Source organism: Balaenoptera musculus, chromosome 15 (genome assembly GCF_009873245.2).
Source record: "Balaenoptera musculus isolate JJ_BM4_2016_0621 chromosome 15, mBalMus1.pri.v3, whole genome shotgun sequence".
Lineage (NCBI taxonomy): Eukaryota > Metazoa > Chordata > Mammalia > Artiodactyla > Balaenopteridae > Balaenoptera > Balaenoptera musculus.
In genome coordinates, this window is record NC_045799.1 from 42,327,437 (window position 1) to 42,345,792 (window position 18,356).

General features: G+C 40.7%; 1 protein-coding gene across 1 annotated transcript in view; it reads left to right on the plus strand.

Annotated features, from left to right (window-relative positions):
- MACROD2 (mono-ADP ribosylhydrolase 2) overlaps window positions 1-18,356 on the plus strand; it is a 1,985,747-nt gene that overhangs the window by 1,797,468 nt on the left and 169,923 nt on the right. Inside the window, exon 10 of the mRNA XM_036827001.1 lies at window positions 12,135-12,179. Within this exon, the coding sequence (XP_036682896.1) occupies window positions 12,135-12,179 (45 nt within the window). The remainder of the gene's footprint in view (window positions 1-12,134; window positions 12,180-18,356) is intronic.

Below are 18,356 nucleotides of genomic sequence, written 5' to 3' on the forward strand. Positions count from 1 at the left end.
GCTGAAGAAAGCTCAGTCAGTTGCCCAAAGTCACATAACTGGGTATTTCTGACCTCAAATCCTTTCTACTATGCAATGCTTCTTCCCATAGCAATCCCAAAAATGTGGACAATTGTTTGAAGCTTGACTCTCTGCTAAAAAAAGTCATACATTATCAATTTGTTGTAATAGTGCTGGAGTTTCTGACAAGCGAGTGTGCCTCCAGCCACAGGGAATATCCACATTTCCTTCCTCTTCTAACCTGCTCCCCAGTCATCAGTTTTCCAAGAGCATTAATGAAGCACAGGATGCCATGATCTGCTAAGGTTTTCTTCACTCTTGCTGTTTCAGCACAATGGTCAGAAGGCCAAGCTTGAAGGCACTGGTGACAGGGGTGGTGAAGATCTGAAAAACCTAACTAATGACTAGTGAAGAGCTTGGTACATAGTCAAAACCATCTGTTTATCGGGGAAAAACCACTGGGCTTGTTATCACAAGAAACGGTTTCTGTTCCTGTGACAACCACCTTAGAACTGTGTGACTTTGTGCCTGTTGTTTAACCTTTCCATGCTTCAGTTTTGTCCTGTGCACACACAATAATAGGACATTTCCAAATAGAATGAATAACAATGTAAATGAATATTCAGAGCGGTGTCTAGACCAAGGATCATACATTTTAAAATATGCGTGATTATTTCTTATTATAATTTTAAAAGGAGGTATTTCAATGATTGTGACCATCTTTTATAATATATATATATAACTTCTTAAAATATATATATATAACTTTTTATTACAATAGTAGTACAGATTTGTAGTAAAAAATAGAGAATCCAAAAGAAAAAATTACAAACCACCTTTTATCCTACAGTTCAGAGATGAATCAGATTTTGTTGTTTATCCTTCAGATCTTTTAAAATGAAAAAGGAAAACAACCAGAAATGCAGTCTTATAACTTGCAGTGTGTCACATACCACAAATTGTGAACATTTTTTCATGTCATTATATATTCTTCCATAACATAATCTTAAGGGACCCAGTGTTTACCCCAAACCATACTGTTGAACTGTGAAATTATCATTGCAAATTATTCTCTACCTGTTGATGAATAACACTTATAGAAAAACATCTTTATAGGTAAACATTGGCACACATCCACAATTTTTTTAGAATATTTTTCTAGGAGGGGCATTACTTTTTCAAAATGCATACAAAATCAAGATGCTTCTGTCAAATCGGCCATTGTGTTGCGGCCCTATGGGTGAGTGTCATGTACTCAGGGGACATCACTCCCAGAGTCAAAAATATGAACAATGACACCTCATGTTGAGCAACCTGGGTATCTTAGTCCTTTTGGGCTAATATAACAGAAAACCATAAGCAGGAGGCTCATAAACAACAAAAGTTTATCTCTCACAGTTCTGGAGGCTGGAATTGTGAGATCATAGTGCGGCCGTGGTCGGGTTCTGGTGAGGATCCACCTCTGAGTTGCAGGTGGCTGGTTTTTCATTGTATCCTCACATGGTGGAAAGACAGCTCTCTGAGGTCCCTGTTATAAGGGCACTAATCCCATTCATGAGAGCTCCACCCTCATGAATGGGATTAGCTCCCTAATTGCCTCCCGAAGTCTTACCTCCTAATACCATCTCACTGGGGGTTGGGATTTCAACATATGAATTTGAGGGGAGCACAAACAGTCCATTGTACTGAGTTTACATTCTCATGAGCAGTGTGTAAGACTTTACTTCCCACCCCCACCCCCGTCTTCCCAATGGTGTATATTCTCATGTTATCACTTTTATACATGAAATAAGCTAATTAATGGGTAACAAAGTGCATTTCTTTTATTACTAGTATAGCTAATCCCCTTTTTCAGTTGTTTGTTATATCTCTAAATGTCTTATGTGAAATTGCTAATCATATCTTTTGCACATTTCTATTGACTGTTTCATATTTATCTTATTGATTCATAAGAACTATTTGTATATCAAACTATTAATCTTTTCAAATGTATGTTGCAAATAGTTCCCCAGATTGTCATTTGTTTTCGTGATATTAGATATTATTCTTTTACAACCAAAACCATTAGGAAAGGTAGAAGTAAAGATAAAAGAAAGATGAAAGGAAATGTAAAATAAAAGGGGGGGGGAGGAGAATAGAAAGAAAGGAAGAGGGGGAGATGAAAGGAAGAAAGAATGAAGGTTGAAAAAAAAAGCAAAGAAGAAACCTTTTTATACAAGAGAATGAAGTTGAAAACCAAAAACTCACAAAAGACTTTGATTTTAATCCTATGTACTTGATCCCATAGGACATCATTATTTCTAAATGGAAATGTTCTTAGTTCTACTCCTCAGATATTTTTTTTGCAAAGCAATCTGCTTCCTGATTTACTGGATGTGATAGGAGGAAAGATGTGTTAACCACCTCCCGCCCCACAAAGATGCCTTCATCCCCAGAATTTGTGAATATGTTAGGTTACATTGCAAAGGGGGAAATAAGATTGCAGATGGAATAAAGCTGGCTGATTAGCTGAATATTAAATAGGGATGTTATCCTGGATTATCTGAGTGAGCCAATATAATCGCAAGCATCCGTAAAAACTGGGAGAAGGGAAGCAGAAAGAGCAGAGAGCCAGAGGGAGACATGACTGAAAAGGATGTTCAGAGAGAGGCAGCATTTCTGGCTTTGACTGTGGGAAAGGGGGCCACAGCTAAAAGGAATGTGGGTGACCTCTAGCAGCTAGAAAGCTGAAGAAACAGATTCTCCCCCAGAGCCTCCAGAAAGGAATGCAGCCCTGCCGATGTCTCGATTTTAGCCCAGTTAGATCCACGTCGGACTTCTGGCCCACAGAACTGTAACATAAGAAATTTGTGTTGTTTTAAGGCACTAAGTGTGTAGAAACTTTTTATAGCAGCATCAGTAAACTAATCCATCACTTGTCTTTGAATAAGGAATAAAACACAAGCAAAGCTGTTGACCCAGTCTGAATTTTACATTTATTTTTAAATGGCACACTCAGTGTATAGTAAAATCTACAGAATGAAAGAATTCAAAATTTTCTTTAATTATGAATATTTACGGGGACTTGGCACTTTTGTGCTCATTTGTACACTTTTAATGTCTGGATTGCATCGATGGTTAGAATTATACAAGACATGCTTTCCGTAATGTGACATAAATGAGTTGATTGCCTTCTTAGGAAATGGGTGCTAACCATTTCCACTTGATGGGCCTCAAAAGCTACAAACACATTTTTGCCTTCAATGAAAATCCAGTGAAGTGTTGCTGTAACCAAGCAACCTGAATGCAGGAACAAGCAGCAGGCATAGACAGAAAGCAATCTGTCTCTTCAAACGGGGGGAATGTGCAGTGTGTGTAGCAAATGCTGGTAAACAGCAGAACAAATAAAGACCTGGGAACACAAGCCTTGACTAAGCAGAGTTTGATCTCATTAGGAAGTTCTGATAAAAGATAAGACAAGGAACTTCCCTGGTGGCTCCAGTGATTAAGAATCTACCTGCCAATGCAGGGGACATGGGTTCGATCCCTGGTCCGGGAGGATCCCACATGCCACAGAGCAACTAAGTTTGTGCACCACAACTACTGAGCCTGCACTCTAGAGCCTGCGAACCACAACTACTGAAGCCCATGTGCCCAGAGCCCATGCTCTGCAACAAGAGAAGCTACCACAATGAGAAGACTGTGCACCGCAACAAAGAGGAGCCCCTGCTCACCACAACTAGAGAAAGCCCACACGCAATGACAAAGACCCAATGCAGCCAAAAATTAATTAATTAATTAATTTTTAAAAGATAAGACAAAATCCTGCTGGGAGAAGGGAGGATGCTATAGGCATCTTTACAAAAACCCCTACAAGGTGCTTTTGAAGGACCCTTGGAACATCCTGGGTAGACTGGTTTCTGTTCTGTAGTTGAAAACATTGAGGCAAATGCAGGAAAAAGTAATGATAACTTTCGAGGAATAGTGTATGAATGAAATAATTCCTAATAAGTCACAGAAGTAAGAATAAAGATAAATAATAGAGTTTTTTAAAATTTATTTTATTGAAGTATAGTTGATTTACAATGTTGTGTTAATTTCTGCTGTACAGCAAAGTGATTCAGTTATATATATTCCTTTTCATATTCTTTTCCATTATAGTTTATTATAGGATGTTGAATATAGTTCCCTGTGCTATACAGTAGGACCTTGTTGCTTATCCATCCTATATATACTAGTTTGCATCTGCTAATCCCAAATTCCCAATCCATCCCTCCCTGACGCCCCTCCCCTTTGACAACTACAAGTCTGTTCTCTATGCCTGTGAGTCTGTTTCTGTTTCATAGATAAGTTCATTTGTGTCATATGTCAGAATCCACATATAACTGATATCATATGGTATTTGCTTTCTTTGTCTGGCTTACTTCACTTAGTATGATAATCTCTAAAACCATCATGTTGCTATAAATAGTATTATTTTCATTCTTTTTTATGGCTGAGTAGTATTCCATTGTGTATATGTACCACATCTTCTTTATCCATTCATCTGTTGATGAACATTCAGGTTGTTTCCATGTCTTGGCTATTGTAAATAGTGCTGCTGTGATCATTGAGGTGCATGTATCTTTTCAAATTCTAATTTTGTCCAGATATATGCCCAGGAGTGGGATCTCGGCCATGGGTCTTTGAAAAGTTGTCTGTCTCCTTCACTTGCTATTCACTCTGTAGTCCACAGCAATCATGCAAGTCTCTCTACCCTGCTACCGCCACCGTCCTTGTGGAGGTTATCAGAACCTCTTCAATGGGTGGAGTGTGGTTATGGAAACCAGTGCATATTTGATCACATGACTCCACATGACCTTTTGCAACCTTTATCTTACTTGCCTGGGCAGCCTTTATCCTGTTGACCATTCTGTCCTCCAATTCTCTTCCTGCCAGCCCTCTCTGGTATCCTCACTGCACAGGGCCATCTCCAGCCTGGAGTCCCTCAGCATCTCCCCCTCAACACATCTGAAACTAAATCCAAAGTCTCCCCTCCCCACCCCATCTTCCCTTTCCTGAACCCCATATCTCAGTAATTGGTACCATCATGTACCTAGTTGGCCAAGCCAGGAACAGCAGAACCATGCAGTTTTCTAAGCAATGCCTTTTATTTATTCATTTATTTATAAAGTAATGAGATTTGAGTGTTCCTCTAGACCAAGGACCAGCTTGGGGTGGGGGAAAGGGGAGAAAAAAAAATTTTGGCTTTTTAAAAACTTTCTCCTGACCCTCTCAACGACGTTGCATAAAGTGGAGTTAGCAATTTGTTAGGTCCAGAGGGTCCTAGTTTTCAACGTAATGGCAAGATGCTCGCTTTGAGGAATTCCTCTTTATCAGTCATTCATTGCTTGGAATTTCTGCTTTGTCAAGTTTTTCAAGAAGCCATGAGGATTCCCATATCCTCCTTACTTCATGGAAATCCTAAAAAGCTTGGAGCACTTTATTTTTGCTAATAATATTTCTTTTCTCTGCAAATACAAATTGCTCCTAGAAGCCCTGGATAATGAATTATTTAAAAGATAAGGGATACAGAAGAAGCCTGTGGTATGAAAATCAAGCATTAAGAGAGAGGACTTGGATGCACATGAAATAAAAGCCAGAAGAAGATCATCTCAATTGTTCTGCTTGACAGACTTACCCATATGTGTGGGTGTCCCTGAAATTTTGAGGAGGATATTGTATGATCTATTTCAAGTACGTGTGGGTTTTTTGTCCCCCCTTGGGAGTGGAGAGGCTGCCTTAATAGCCCATGAGGGTAACTTTTTCCTTTGTAACACACTCCTTTTTCCATGCAACCCACAGGCCTCTTTAAAGCTAGAGCTAGTCTCCATCCGTGTACATGTCCCTCAGCCGATCTAAGGGTCCTGGCCGTGGACCATGATAACGGTGCCCTCCAGCTACGTGCTAGCTGGGTGATTTCAAGCACATATATCTTATAAAGAGAATAATTGTTTCTTACTCTCAACAACCGTGTGGTGTGGACATCCCTTCCCAGCATCAGTATTGGTTAGACATCCAAGTTATCTCAGCTTGGATATAAAATGAGACAGCTACTGTTTTTGAATGATTCTCCTCTCCAGCGCACAAATAGTACTTTTTAAGATCAGCTTACATGAACATCACCTGCAGGGCTGATTAAAACAGAGTGCTTGATCCCTCCCCCAGAATTTCTGATTCAATAGATCTTTAGTGGGACCCAAGAATTTGCATTTCTAACAAGTTATCAGATGATAGTGATACTGCTGGTCCAGAGACCACACTTTAGACTGAAGTTCTGTGGGGTTTTGTAGTCTGTTTGTTTGTTTTTTATTCTTTTTACTTCCCCCAAAGACTGCATTAATGATAGGAACTCTAGGCAAGTACAGGAGTAAGGCACGTCCCAAGCCATTGCAAAACCCATGGTATACTTTGTTTTTCAAAGAAGTGTGGGACTATTTGTTGCTGAGAAATGAGCTGCTTCTCTGAAGACAGATATCTTTAAGACAACAGTCTTTCATAGTAACTCTTTCTCCTATAAAAGATGAAGTAGATTGACGTTAAAGTAGGTTACATGCTTCCTTATGAAGGAGTTTCTGAAGTGTACAAAGCTAAGTGTTACTGAAAGCTGGTTATTCATGGGAAACTAGTTGTTTTTCAAAGTTGTTTTTGACCAAAATAAGAACTTTAGTCATATTTGTACTTTTTGTGCAGAATTCAATAGGATAATCTGACAGAGAATGATGTACTGAATAAAAATTGTATCCATTCTGAAACTGACATCAAAGAGGCCCCTTAAGATGAAATGGAACCTTAGTCTCTGGTGGTCTCTGCTGAGGAAGGAAAGGGGATTTTCTGGAATTGGCATTTCTGAATACACAGAACAATAACAGCTGATGGATTGCTCTCTATTTTGAAATGGTATCACTCTGGCTGAGAACCTTTTTTTTTTTTTTTTTAATTTATTTTTGGCTGTGTTGGGTCTTCCTTGCTGCGTGCAGGCTTTCTCCAGTTGCAGGGAGCAGGGGCTTCTCTTCATTGTGGTGCACGGGCTTCTTATTGCGGTGGCTTCTCTTGTTGCAGGGCACGGGCTCTAGGCGCGCGGGCTTCAGTAGTTGTGGCTCGCGGGCTCTAGAGCACAGGCTCAGTAGTTGGGGTGCGTGGGCTTAGTTGCTCCTGCGCATGTGGGATCTTCCTACCCCAGGGCTCGAACCAATGTCCCCTGCATTGGCAGGCAGATTCTTAACCACTGCGCCACCAGGGAAGTCCCTGGCTGAGAGCCTTTTATTTTTGTCCTCTAATGAAGAAGTATGATGTTTGAAGAACTGTTAAAAAGGGCAGGTCTCTGCCCGTGCTCTATCCATCTCTTAACTGCTTCCCAATTTTGAGTGGCATGACTCCCCATTTCCATAGGCTACCATCTTCTTTTATACATTGTCTTTTGGTTCCTGCTTTTGTTCGAAAAAAAATTCTTGCTAGAAATGTGTTGCATAAATATGGCTCAGGTGAGCACATTATATAGAATAATGTTGAACTAAAGTGGATTTCATTAATAAGTAATGGCACTTTAGGTACTTTGGGGACCAAAGTACTCTTGCTCGATTTTAACACAAATACCAAAATATTAAGGCATTTTTTTTTTTTAGTAAATTTCTCTCATGAAAACATGTTATCGCTCAAAAGGTGGTATGTCATTCCTCTGCTTAAAGTTGCTTAGTTCTCAGGATGAATGTAAAATTCTTCAACCTGGTATACTAATCAAGATTCTTCATAGAAACAGAACCAATAATATGTATATGGAAAGAGATATATTATAAGGAACTGGCTCCCGCAGTTATGGAGGCTGGACAAGAGTCCCCAGATCTGCAGTCGACAGGTGAAACCCAGGAGAGCAGGTGGTCTAGTTCCAGTAGGAGTTTGAAGGCCTAAGAACCAGGAGGGCAAGGGTGTAGTTTCAGTCCAATGCCAACAGTCTTGAGACCCAGAAAGAGCCCATGTTCCACTTTGAGTTCAAAGGCACAAAACATTCAATGTCCCAGCACAAAGGTTAGTCTGGCAGAAAGAGTCCCCTCTTACCTGTGGGAGGGTCAGCCTTAACAGATCGGATGAGATACAACCATATTAGGGAGAACAATCTGCTTTACTAAGTCTATGGATTCAATGTTAATTTCATCCAGAAACATCCTCCCAGACCACTCCCCAGAATAGTGTTTGGCAAATGTCTGGGCACTCCATGGTCCAGTCATGTTGATACATAAAATTAAACATCATATTCAGCACGGAGCATGGAAGAGCCTTTGATAGCTAGAACAGATCACTTTAACCATAGTTCCTCCTATAACTCCTCCCTTCAGCCATTCAGAGCTAGTTTTATTTCCGTAAAAGCATCTTGGCTATTCATATCCAGGTGTTTTTAGCTGCTTTTCCCTCTGCTTGAGCGCGATTACCCTTGTCTTAGTTTGAATACCCATACCCCACCCCGGAATCAGACTTGAAACACAAATTCAAGTGGAAGTCATTTATTTGAGAGAAAATATCAGGAAACAGCAGCAGGGGAGTGGAGAAGCAAGGCAGGGAAGGGAAGGAAGGCAATAATGTTAAGTTTTAAGCCCATTACCACTAGACCACTGGGACTCAATCCTATGGTTGGGATTGGGGAGATTCTGGGAGACAGTGTAGAACATGCCACCTTCTCAGTAAGGGAGCTGGAGGCCTTATATGCAAATCCTGTCAGTCATTTTGTGAAAGGCTGCCCTGGGGGGGCATGGTAATTCCATGACACAGCAATTCAGAGAAAGCCCTCAGGCGAAGATACCCAGGGGCTGGCAAAGCACTGAAGCGTGAAGGAACAAGGGGTGTAGGCAGGGCACCCACACCTACTGGGAACCTACTGCAGCTTTCACTTCCCCCTAGCTAACTCCAGCTCACCCTTTGGACTCAGCTTAAGCCTCACTTCTTCTGGAAACCATCCATAGACCTTCTCTCTGACTTAGCTGCCTCTTGTCTGTTTCCCAGTAGAACTTCTGCTCACCTGCATCAGAGAATCTGTTACTTCTTCCTCTGACTGTTGTCTTACTTTTCTATGCCACCCACTTCTTTGTGAGCTCTTTGAGGGAAGGGAGTGTCACCTTGTATCTCCAGGGCCTTGCATAGTTCTGGCACATGGTGTTGGCCAATAAATGGTTTAGGTAGTAAAGTCAGTAATCATAATGACATGATAACAGTAACAGCCAGTATTTATTGATTGTTCCTTCTGTGTAAGCACTTTACATGTATTACCAGCTCTAGAAGAATGGTAATTTTATTAACCCTATTTTCCAGATGAGGAAGCTGAGGAGTAGGTTTACATAATTTGCCCAAGTTTGCCCAGCTATACATGGTTTGGCCTGGAGGTGAACCCAAGCAGTCTGAATATAGGTCCTGGATTTATTCTTAACTTCTGTATGAATAAATGAGTGAGTGAGTGAATGAGTGAAATGAGTGAATTAATGAATGAATAATAACACCAAGTCTGATCCTTCAACACCTTGGGAGCATTCTGGGGATGATACTATCAGTACAGTCTATAAAGTTCAAATATCAGCTCTGATGTCACATTTCTGAGAACCCTTCCCAGTAGCCTTGACTGGAAGCATCTGTCCCTCCTCTGGTACCTTTTGTAATGGCACTGACTATTCCCTACCATATGTTCAAATTTCTCTGTGTGTCTTAGTTTCCTTACTATTGATAAGTTTCTAGATAAGTTTCTACTTAAGTGTCTGATCCATCTTTGTATTTTCTGTTTCCCCAAACACCAATCCTTGCACCTACTAAGCTACCGATGAGTGTTTGTTAGAAGGACAGATGGACACCTGGGAGACAATCAGAGAGATCTTTGACGTTTCCTTTATTTTCCCCTAGAAACTATACAGACTCTTTTCCATCCCACTCTGAGATTCCAGAGAGTCTGTTGTCATAGAGATGGTTCTAGATATTTTAGTCAGTTCTGGAAAATAAAATTCTGTTTAAATATATTAAGTTCAGAAAAGAATCTGTGAAGAGTTTACTTTGTAGCATTTAGATAATCATTTGGTTAGAAAATCACATTTCTAAGAAATAGCTATTCTTCCTCCTAAACTTGTATTCATAGAAAGAATGAAAGAAAGAAATTATGCAGAAAATCACTAATGTTTCTAACAGTCTGAATGGAAGAAAATTTACTTCTTTAAAATTTAACTGTGACCATCAAGAATTACCCTTGTAACACCTCAAATTAAAGGCATTTTCCATTCCTACTAGTATATCTCTAATCGTCATTAATAATTAATACTTAGAAGAGTGCCATATTGAATAAATTTGGCTAGGAAGTTGCAAATCTTTACTGAGGCCTTATTGTTTACAGACTATCTTCTAGATACATGCTGTCCTAATATGTAAGAGATACTTAGAAATATGAACATAAGAATTCTCCAATTTGACTAATAAAAAATCAGAGAAAAGTAAAAAACAAAGCAAAACAAAAAAGTCAGAAATTTAATTCAGCAGAAATTTCTTTATTGATTCTACTGTGTAACAAATTGCATTAGGTGCCAGGGAATACAAAGGAACATAAGACATAAGCTTTATCTTTGAAGAATTTATGACCTAGAAATGGGTCTATGGAAGACAGGTAGGTTAACAAGTAACAAGACTGTGGGATTTGATGGTAATAATAACTATTATTTAGCACTTAATGATGTTTCAGTAGCTGTCCTAGTACTTTATGTGGTTATATCTAATTTAATCCTTACAACACCTCTCTGTGGGAGGCACTGTTATTATCCCAGTTTACAGCTGATGAACCTGAAAGTCAGGAATATTAGGTAATTTCTCCAAGATCAGATACCTAGTAAATGAGTGGGTATAGGGGCCAGTATGCAGATTTAAGCCTAAAGGTCCTTAAAGTCCATACTCAGAAGGCAGTAAAATAAGGTACCAAAGGGGACACTATTCATTCACACTTGGGTGCAGCAGATGATATGGTGCCTCAGCTTGGCCTGGAAGGATGAGTGTGAGCAGAGGTGGAGAAAAACATTGCTTCCAGGACTGAGGCAAGTATGGGAAGCTAAAGGAAACCTTAAAAAATTGGGAAAAAGGTCAAGTGTTGTCATGTATGTAGGTGGCAGCATGAGTGGAACAGGGGTAGTGAAACTGAGAAAGGTGTCTGGAACCAGATCTTGTTGGCCTTGAGTGTTACCCCAAAGAGTCTAGACTTTTCTCATTAGACAGAGAAGAGTCACTGAATGGTTGTGAACAAGATCAGAATTGTATTTCAAGATTGATTTGGCAGCTATGTGTAAAAGGAATTGGTGTCAGAAGTGGGAAGAAGAAAAGGGCAGTTGGGAAACCACGAAACAGAGAAGGTGAATGACATTGAGAGCTGGAATTTGGGTTGTAATAATGTGAGCAGAGAAGAAGAAACATGGAAATAGGACAGGATTTGGCACCTCGTAGATGTGAGGAACACTTAAGGAGAAGAGATGATAACACATATTAGTTCAGAAAAGCAAATATGTCATTCAGCAGGCAGAGGAAGCACACATCTGTGTCCAGTTAAAGGGACCTACAATGGGAGATGAGATGAGGGGAGTTAAATGGGGATGGAGCAACTGGTGGGAGCACGTGAAAGCACATGGTTAAAGGTGTGGATTTGTGTGTGTAGCAAACAAGCACTTTTTCTGGTGCAATGCAGGGGTTGGACATTCTGTCAGCCTACAACCAAATAGTGATGCCTGCATTTTCTCAGAAACTTGAGGTGAGCATACATACCTTTAATAAATGCAGAAAATGTGGCATTTAAAATCTGTGATTTTAATATTTTTAGGAATTAAAATGACCGAGGTGACCATATATAACTTTGATTAGTAAAACAAATTATTTCATATATAGTTTATTATAAATATGTAATAATTTTTAAAGGAAATGTAAACCCTAGGTGTTAAATTGTGCTCTAATGTGTACACTTTCTTCTTAATTTAGCATGATAATATAAGACAGTAGAAAGGCATAATTTAACACTCTCTTTTCTACTGTTTTCTTCAATTTTTTATTAGTCAAATTGGAGAATTCTGGTGTTTCTAGCTTTCATGTGAGTTTTTCTTTGTTTTATTTTTTAATAGATGATAATAATGAAGAAGAAGACATTGACATGAAAGAAGATTCAGGTATTAAATTTATAATTTTATTCTTACAGGATAGGCAAGGATCATTTTGTTGTTTATGTACACCTCATATTTTCCAAAGAAAGACAAAATAAGGTTAATAAAATAGAAATGTGCACTCAAGGTTATAAAATAAGGAAATGTTATTATAAAATAACAGCTAATACAGTTATGGTATTTAAACATTAAACTTGAATTTGAGCTTCCTGACAGGTAAAAATGGAACATGATGTTGTAGTTAATAGAGGTGTGTAACAAATCACCCCCAAAACTTAGTGTCTAAAACACCCACTTATATGCTGAAATATTCTGTGGGTCAGGAATTCAGACCAAACACAGCAGGGGTGATCTGATAATACTACTCCACAAAATCTGAGGCCTCAACAGGAAGACTTAGCAGCTGGGGGTTAGAATCATCTGAAGATTTGTTCACTCATATGTCTGGCTGGTGATTGACAGAGCTGTTAGCTGAGACCTAAATTGGGGCAGTTTTCTGAAGCACCTGTGCATGGCCTCCTCCTGTGACCTGGGCTTCCTCCCAGCGGCCAGCTTCCTTTTGTTTTTTCTAGAGCGAGTGAGCAAGCCAGACGCATATCCATTTTAAGAGTCATCCTCAAGAATCCCATATAATTACTTCCACCAAACTCTTTTCTTTGGAGTGGTTATTCACAAGCCCACCCAGGCTCAGAGGAGGAGAGAATAGACTCAGTTTCCTGATGGGGAACAGTGAGGTTCTACACAGAAGGCAGGACCTGAAAAATGGCTGAGGCCATCTTTGGAAAATGCATTCTCTACATATGATGTATTGCTCTCATTATCAGAAAGTGAGATACATGCCTACTCCTCAAAAACAACCAGTGTTTGGTGAGAGAAATCTAGTGGTTAACAGCATTGGATCTGGCCTGAGGTCAATATGAACTTGATAATGAATGCATGAAGCAATAGGCCTGGATTCAATCCTAGCTCTTCCACTGAATGACTTTGAATTAGAGTTTTCTGTATAAGCCTCAGTTTACACTTCTGGGGACAATAACTCTTACCGTACATTCTTGTTTGGGGAGCTAAATGAGATATCATACCTGAAATGTTCCTTGGACCATAGTAAACGCTCAGTGGATGATTGCTTTTTTCACTCAGTATATCAGACAGATATTAGAAGGCATAGGGCTCAATTCTCTGGGATGAGAGCCCCATGTTTCTCATTTCAGCAATCACACTGCTCTAGACATGAAATGGAGCCAGTTTTCAAAACTGGAAGAGATATCTTAGAGGCCCTAATTTTGTGTGACCTCCTGTTGCTGCCAGAACTCCTTACAAATCACTGACAACCTGGGTCTGAGCAACTCCACGAACAGGGAGCTCTTTAAACTGTGAGGCAGACAGTCTCATTGGGCAAGGTTTGGTTAAGATCGTCCTTTTCCTTGTGAAGTTACATCTCTCCCTCACCTGACCTCCCACTGTCTTCATGAAGGAATAACATCAGTTCCTTGCCTTCATAACAGTTCACTGGAACAGTGACTGTAGCTTCTATCCACTCTTGTTCCTGTGGTCTCCCCAGGACCATGGACTCAGAGGGCATGAGAAACAGAGGGAGGATCTCAAAGTCAGAGGGCATCAGGAGCAGGAAAGGAAGAGGTAGAAGAGGGACTATACAGCAGCTCTGGGTTCCCTACCTGTATCCCCTTGGCTCTCGCTGTTGTATAATACCAACAGCTTTCTAAGGAAAGTTCTTGTGACCTTCAGCTGAGTGCTTGTCTCTGTTCATGAAAGAAAACTCAAAGTACCAGGGAGTTCATTTCTCTGAAGCAGACCTCAGCCAAGGTTGGCCAAGAGTTGGTTGATCCAACCAACCTCTTGCAGGACACATCTGAGGCATGTCCTAGACCAGTGCTGCCCAGTAGAAATACAACAGGAGCCTCAAATGTGAGCCTGATATATAATTTCAGATTTTCTAGTAGTCACATTGAAAAGGGTAAAAAGAAATCCAGTGAAATTAACTTAATATTTCATGTAACGTAATATATCAAAAATATGATCATTTCAACATATAATCAATATAAAAATTATATTCATCAGATATTTTACATGCTTTATTTTTCCATACTAAGTTTTTGAAATTTGTGTGTATTTCACACTCACATTCCAAATCAGACTATTCACATTTCAGGTATCATTGGCAAAATGTAGTATTGGACAGCGGGATTCTATACCATCGCCCAGAGGCTCCCAGCAGTATTGAGCCCTGATTGTCCACAGCAGAACTTTCTCATTAACACACTAACTGGTTGTCCTCCCTTTCCAGTCTTACTTCCCTACTCCCCTCTGGTGCTTCTTGGGGTAATCTCTCAAATTAAGTACTTGCACTCAAACCTTTCTCTCAGTGTCTTCTTCTGAGAAAATTCAACATAAGACAAGGGCTCTGCTTGCCTTTTGTAAAACATAAAGCCCAAGGCAAAGTTTCAATTAAAATATCAATTCCTATACTTAGGTAGGATATCTTATTATTTAAAAGAACCATAGGTTGAAAAAGACTTTAAGCGGTCACCCTCTCTTAGATTCCATGAATTTAATATTAATGCTTGCATTTCATGTGTATGAATGTATCCTGCTCATGTAAGGTATCACTGGAATATCCTTCAGTCATGGGGAGCACTGCCCTTTCAACCAGACAGTTTAAGGAGCTTATCTTGCTAAGGATCATTTGCCTAAAGTGACATAAGTACACATTTCTAGGCAAAGGGAGTTGACTTCTTAATGAGATGCAGCTAGCTATCCGAACCACTGAGTGAGTTCAAGGAAATCATTATTAATGCTAATGCAGAGCCCACAAGGTTGGAGTCAGCATTTGAGGTTTGGGGGCCTTAAGTGGGTCATTATTTCTGATTTTAGTCCCACCAAGTGTCCTGGGGGTTTTGTCTCCAGCAGCTAGATTCAGCTGTTCATGTCACACTGAATGGCCCAAGGATGCTAAGTCACTCAGGCAGAATTGGCTTGAGAAGCTGCTCTCCATTCCCAATATCTGAGTGCTGAAACCATGGGGGACTCTGTGCAAAATGGGTCCATGGAGGGCCAGCTGGCCTTGCTGAACATTGGCGAGCAGGCTGGCTTCCGTTCAGTCTCACTCTCAGGTGTGCTGGTCTCTGAGAAGTGTATGATTGAGCCTCCTAAGACCATTAACTGCTGGCCTTTCCTCTGCCCTGCATCACCTCTTCTTCTCCTACAAGTAGAAATGCTGGAAGAATTTGTAAGAATACAGTTGACGCTAGTGAAGGGCTGCTTGGGTGAATCAACCAGCCAGCAAATGCTAGTGAATGATAGTGGATAATAATTTGGATATCAAAAACCAGTGAGGTGCTGGGAAATGTACTCTCTGGGTGGGGGGAGCCCCAATTTGAAGAGTTTTCAGATTTCTTGGGTATAAATATGCCTACCATGGTATTGTTCGAGCTGCCAAACATGAGCCCAATGAATGTAGGAGTGGAGGAGAGAGAGATCCAACCAGTCTGGCTCAGATCAGCCCCAGCACACTTCTGCCGGGCCAGGTTTTGAGTGTGTACCTTGTGCCAATCACTCAACATACATGAACTCACTTAAGATACGCACCTGCTCTAAGAGATGGGGACTGTTATTATCCAAGGCTTAGGGGGGATTAGTTCCTTGCTTATATAGTAGAGACAGAATCCCGGTATCTAGGTCTAACCCAAAAGCTCACATTCTTAACCCTCGTGCTCCTGTCTCTAGACTCTAGTAGTAAGAAGAAGCAAGAGCATATCAAATGGTATCAGATAAGGTCATCCTAAGGAGAGGCTCTGCCCCCATGGGAGGTGGTAGAAGCCGACTGACTTAAATGCCTAGGATCCTTTTTAAGTCCTTTAATTACTTAAGCCGAGCATAGTAAATGTTTCCCTATGTCCTTTCATTTCCAAGACCATGCACTCTTGAAATGGACCCCAACCTGAGCCCCAGGGACAGAAAATCAGCAGCCACCTATGGCAGGTCAGCGACCTAAGAGCCAGGAGCACAGTTGAGTTCCTCAGGGAGCAAAGACATGCTCATAGCAACACCCCAGCATTCCAGCCTCTGCCAGAAATAGAGGCAACAGAGACAGTATGATACAGTGTCAAGGAGAAGCATGGGGTGCTATTGAGGAATGTTCCTCTAGCTTCCCCCGGGCCAAGCGGGAGAGTAGAAACATGGGCACAGAGGCCGTATGTAGCAGTGACTTTCATTTAAGTGTCTCCATGGGTGTTACGAAATGATACTATACTAGGTCATAGACGACTGCTCATAATTAACATGTATCCGTGCCCACTGACCACCCCAGGAGTGCCCTACAACTTCTTCAGAAAGGAAGCACTAATACTTTTGGGGTATGTAAATAGCTCAAAATGTGGGCAAATAGATGTCCTTTTAAACCTCACCCATTCCCCAAGAATTCCCATTCAGGTGGGGAACCAAGAATTCAGAATTTAATTCTCAAAAACTCACTTTCAGGAAATGCTGGTTTGGAGTTGGACTCCCAACAATGGAAACTCTCCTCTTGGTCCCAGTTGTAGATGATGCATTTCAGGGCATGGGAGGGTTAGAGTCTTCTCCCAGAGATATTGCAAGTGTTACTCTGCTCATTTTATGAATCCCTTTGAACCCAGCATCTGTGCCCAGTGAGCTGTTCCAAGCATCTCATTTCTGTTTTTGCTGAACCCATTCCGAAGGGTCAATATCCATCTCACACCTGGTGACAGAAAGCTGAGGGAGTTGCTAACATAGTCGCTGGCAACATTTTTCACCCAGGTCGTGGTAATGACCTGGGATGTGACTGCCTTGCAACCACAGAAAGCCTAACCCTCGTGCCCAAAAACCTTTGTAGTCCATAATGCCAAAGTTTTTAATAGCACATCTGTCAAATGCATTTGTTTTGTTCTGTTCTTTTTATAATAAATGGGAAAAGAAAAATGAGTCGCCATAACTCTGTAGTGTAGTTGTAAAATCCTGGAGTAGGTAACAGCTGCTAAAAGGGTGAGAATTACACACAAGCCCCATTATATCTTGGCCTTAAAGAAAGGCCTGGATGAAGGGGATATAAAACAGAATTTGAAATGAAATTCTCAAGGCACTGCTAGACACTAGTGACACAAGAGAGATTATGGAAGACAAATGCCCTTTCTCATCGAACTTATATTCTCAGAGTAGGGGGTGTTTGAGAAGGGAGACATACATTAAAGAAATAAACAAGGGGACAAGATAATTTCAGATACACCAGGTGATGTGTTTGCGAGAGATTTTCCTTGCAAGGACCCTTCAGATTAAGTAGTCAGGGAAGGCCTTTCTTGGGAGCTGAATTTGATCTGAGATTAAAAGATGGGAAGGAGGTAGATGTATGAATATATGTGTCAGGGGAAAGGAAGAGCAGCAGGTGTAAAGTTCCTGAGGCAGGAACCAGCCTAGAACTGATTGAAGAAATGATTGAAGGGAGTTAATAAATCTGAAGGCAAAGAGCAAGTGGGAGATGAGGCTAGTGTGGTAGGTGGAGCCCAAGTGACATGTTGTCCTGGGCCATGGAATTGGATTTGGATCTTATTCTAAGAGCAATGGTTTTTAAACAAGCAAGCAAGTGATGTGATCTGGTTTATGTTTAAAAGATAACTCTGGCTGCTACATGGAGAATAGATTGTAGGGAGATTAGAAAGCTAGAAGTTAGAATTCAGGTTGTTGTAGTAACCCAGGTAAGAGATGCTGCTGGTTTAGACTAGGACGCTGATTGCCAAGAATAAGCACAGTAGAGGAATATGGGATCTATTTTGGTGCAGAGCTAATAGGACTTATTATGATGGGATTGCTTTACTGGAAAAGTAATTGAAGAGAAATATGAAGGATAATATCTCGGTTTTTGGTTTGAATTCCTGGGTAGATAAGTCATACCATCCCTTGAGATGTGGAATACTATAGAGAGAACAGGCTTGCAGACATCAAGAGTATCGTTCTGGCTGTGTTGTTTGAAATGCCTAATGGGATTATTTACATACGTTTGAAATGCCTGATGGGATCTGAGTAAAGGGGAATCGTTAGAGAAGAGTGGGGTTCAGGTAAATCCCAGCCCTGAAAGGACAATGGGGAGATGGTTGTTACAGGGCCCAGAAGACAGAGAGGGCTGTGAGGAGAAGGTCAACTGACGGGAGCTGT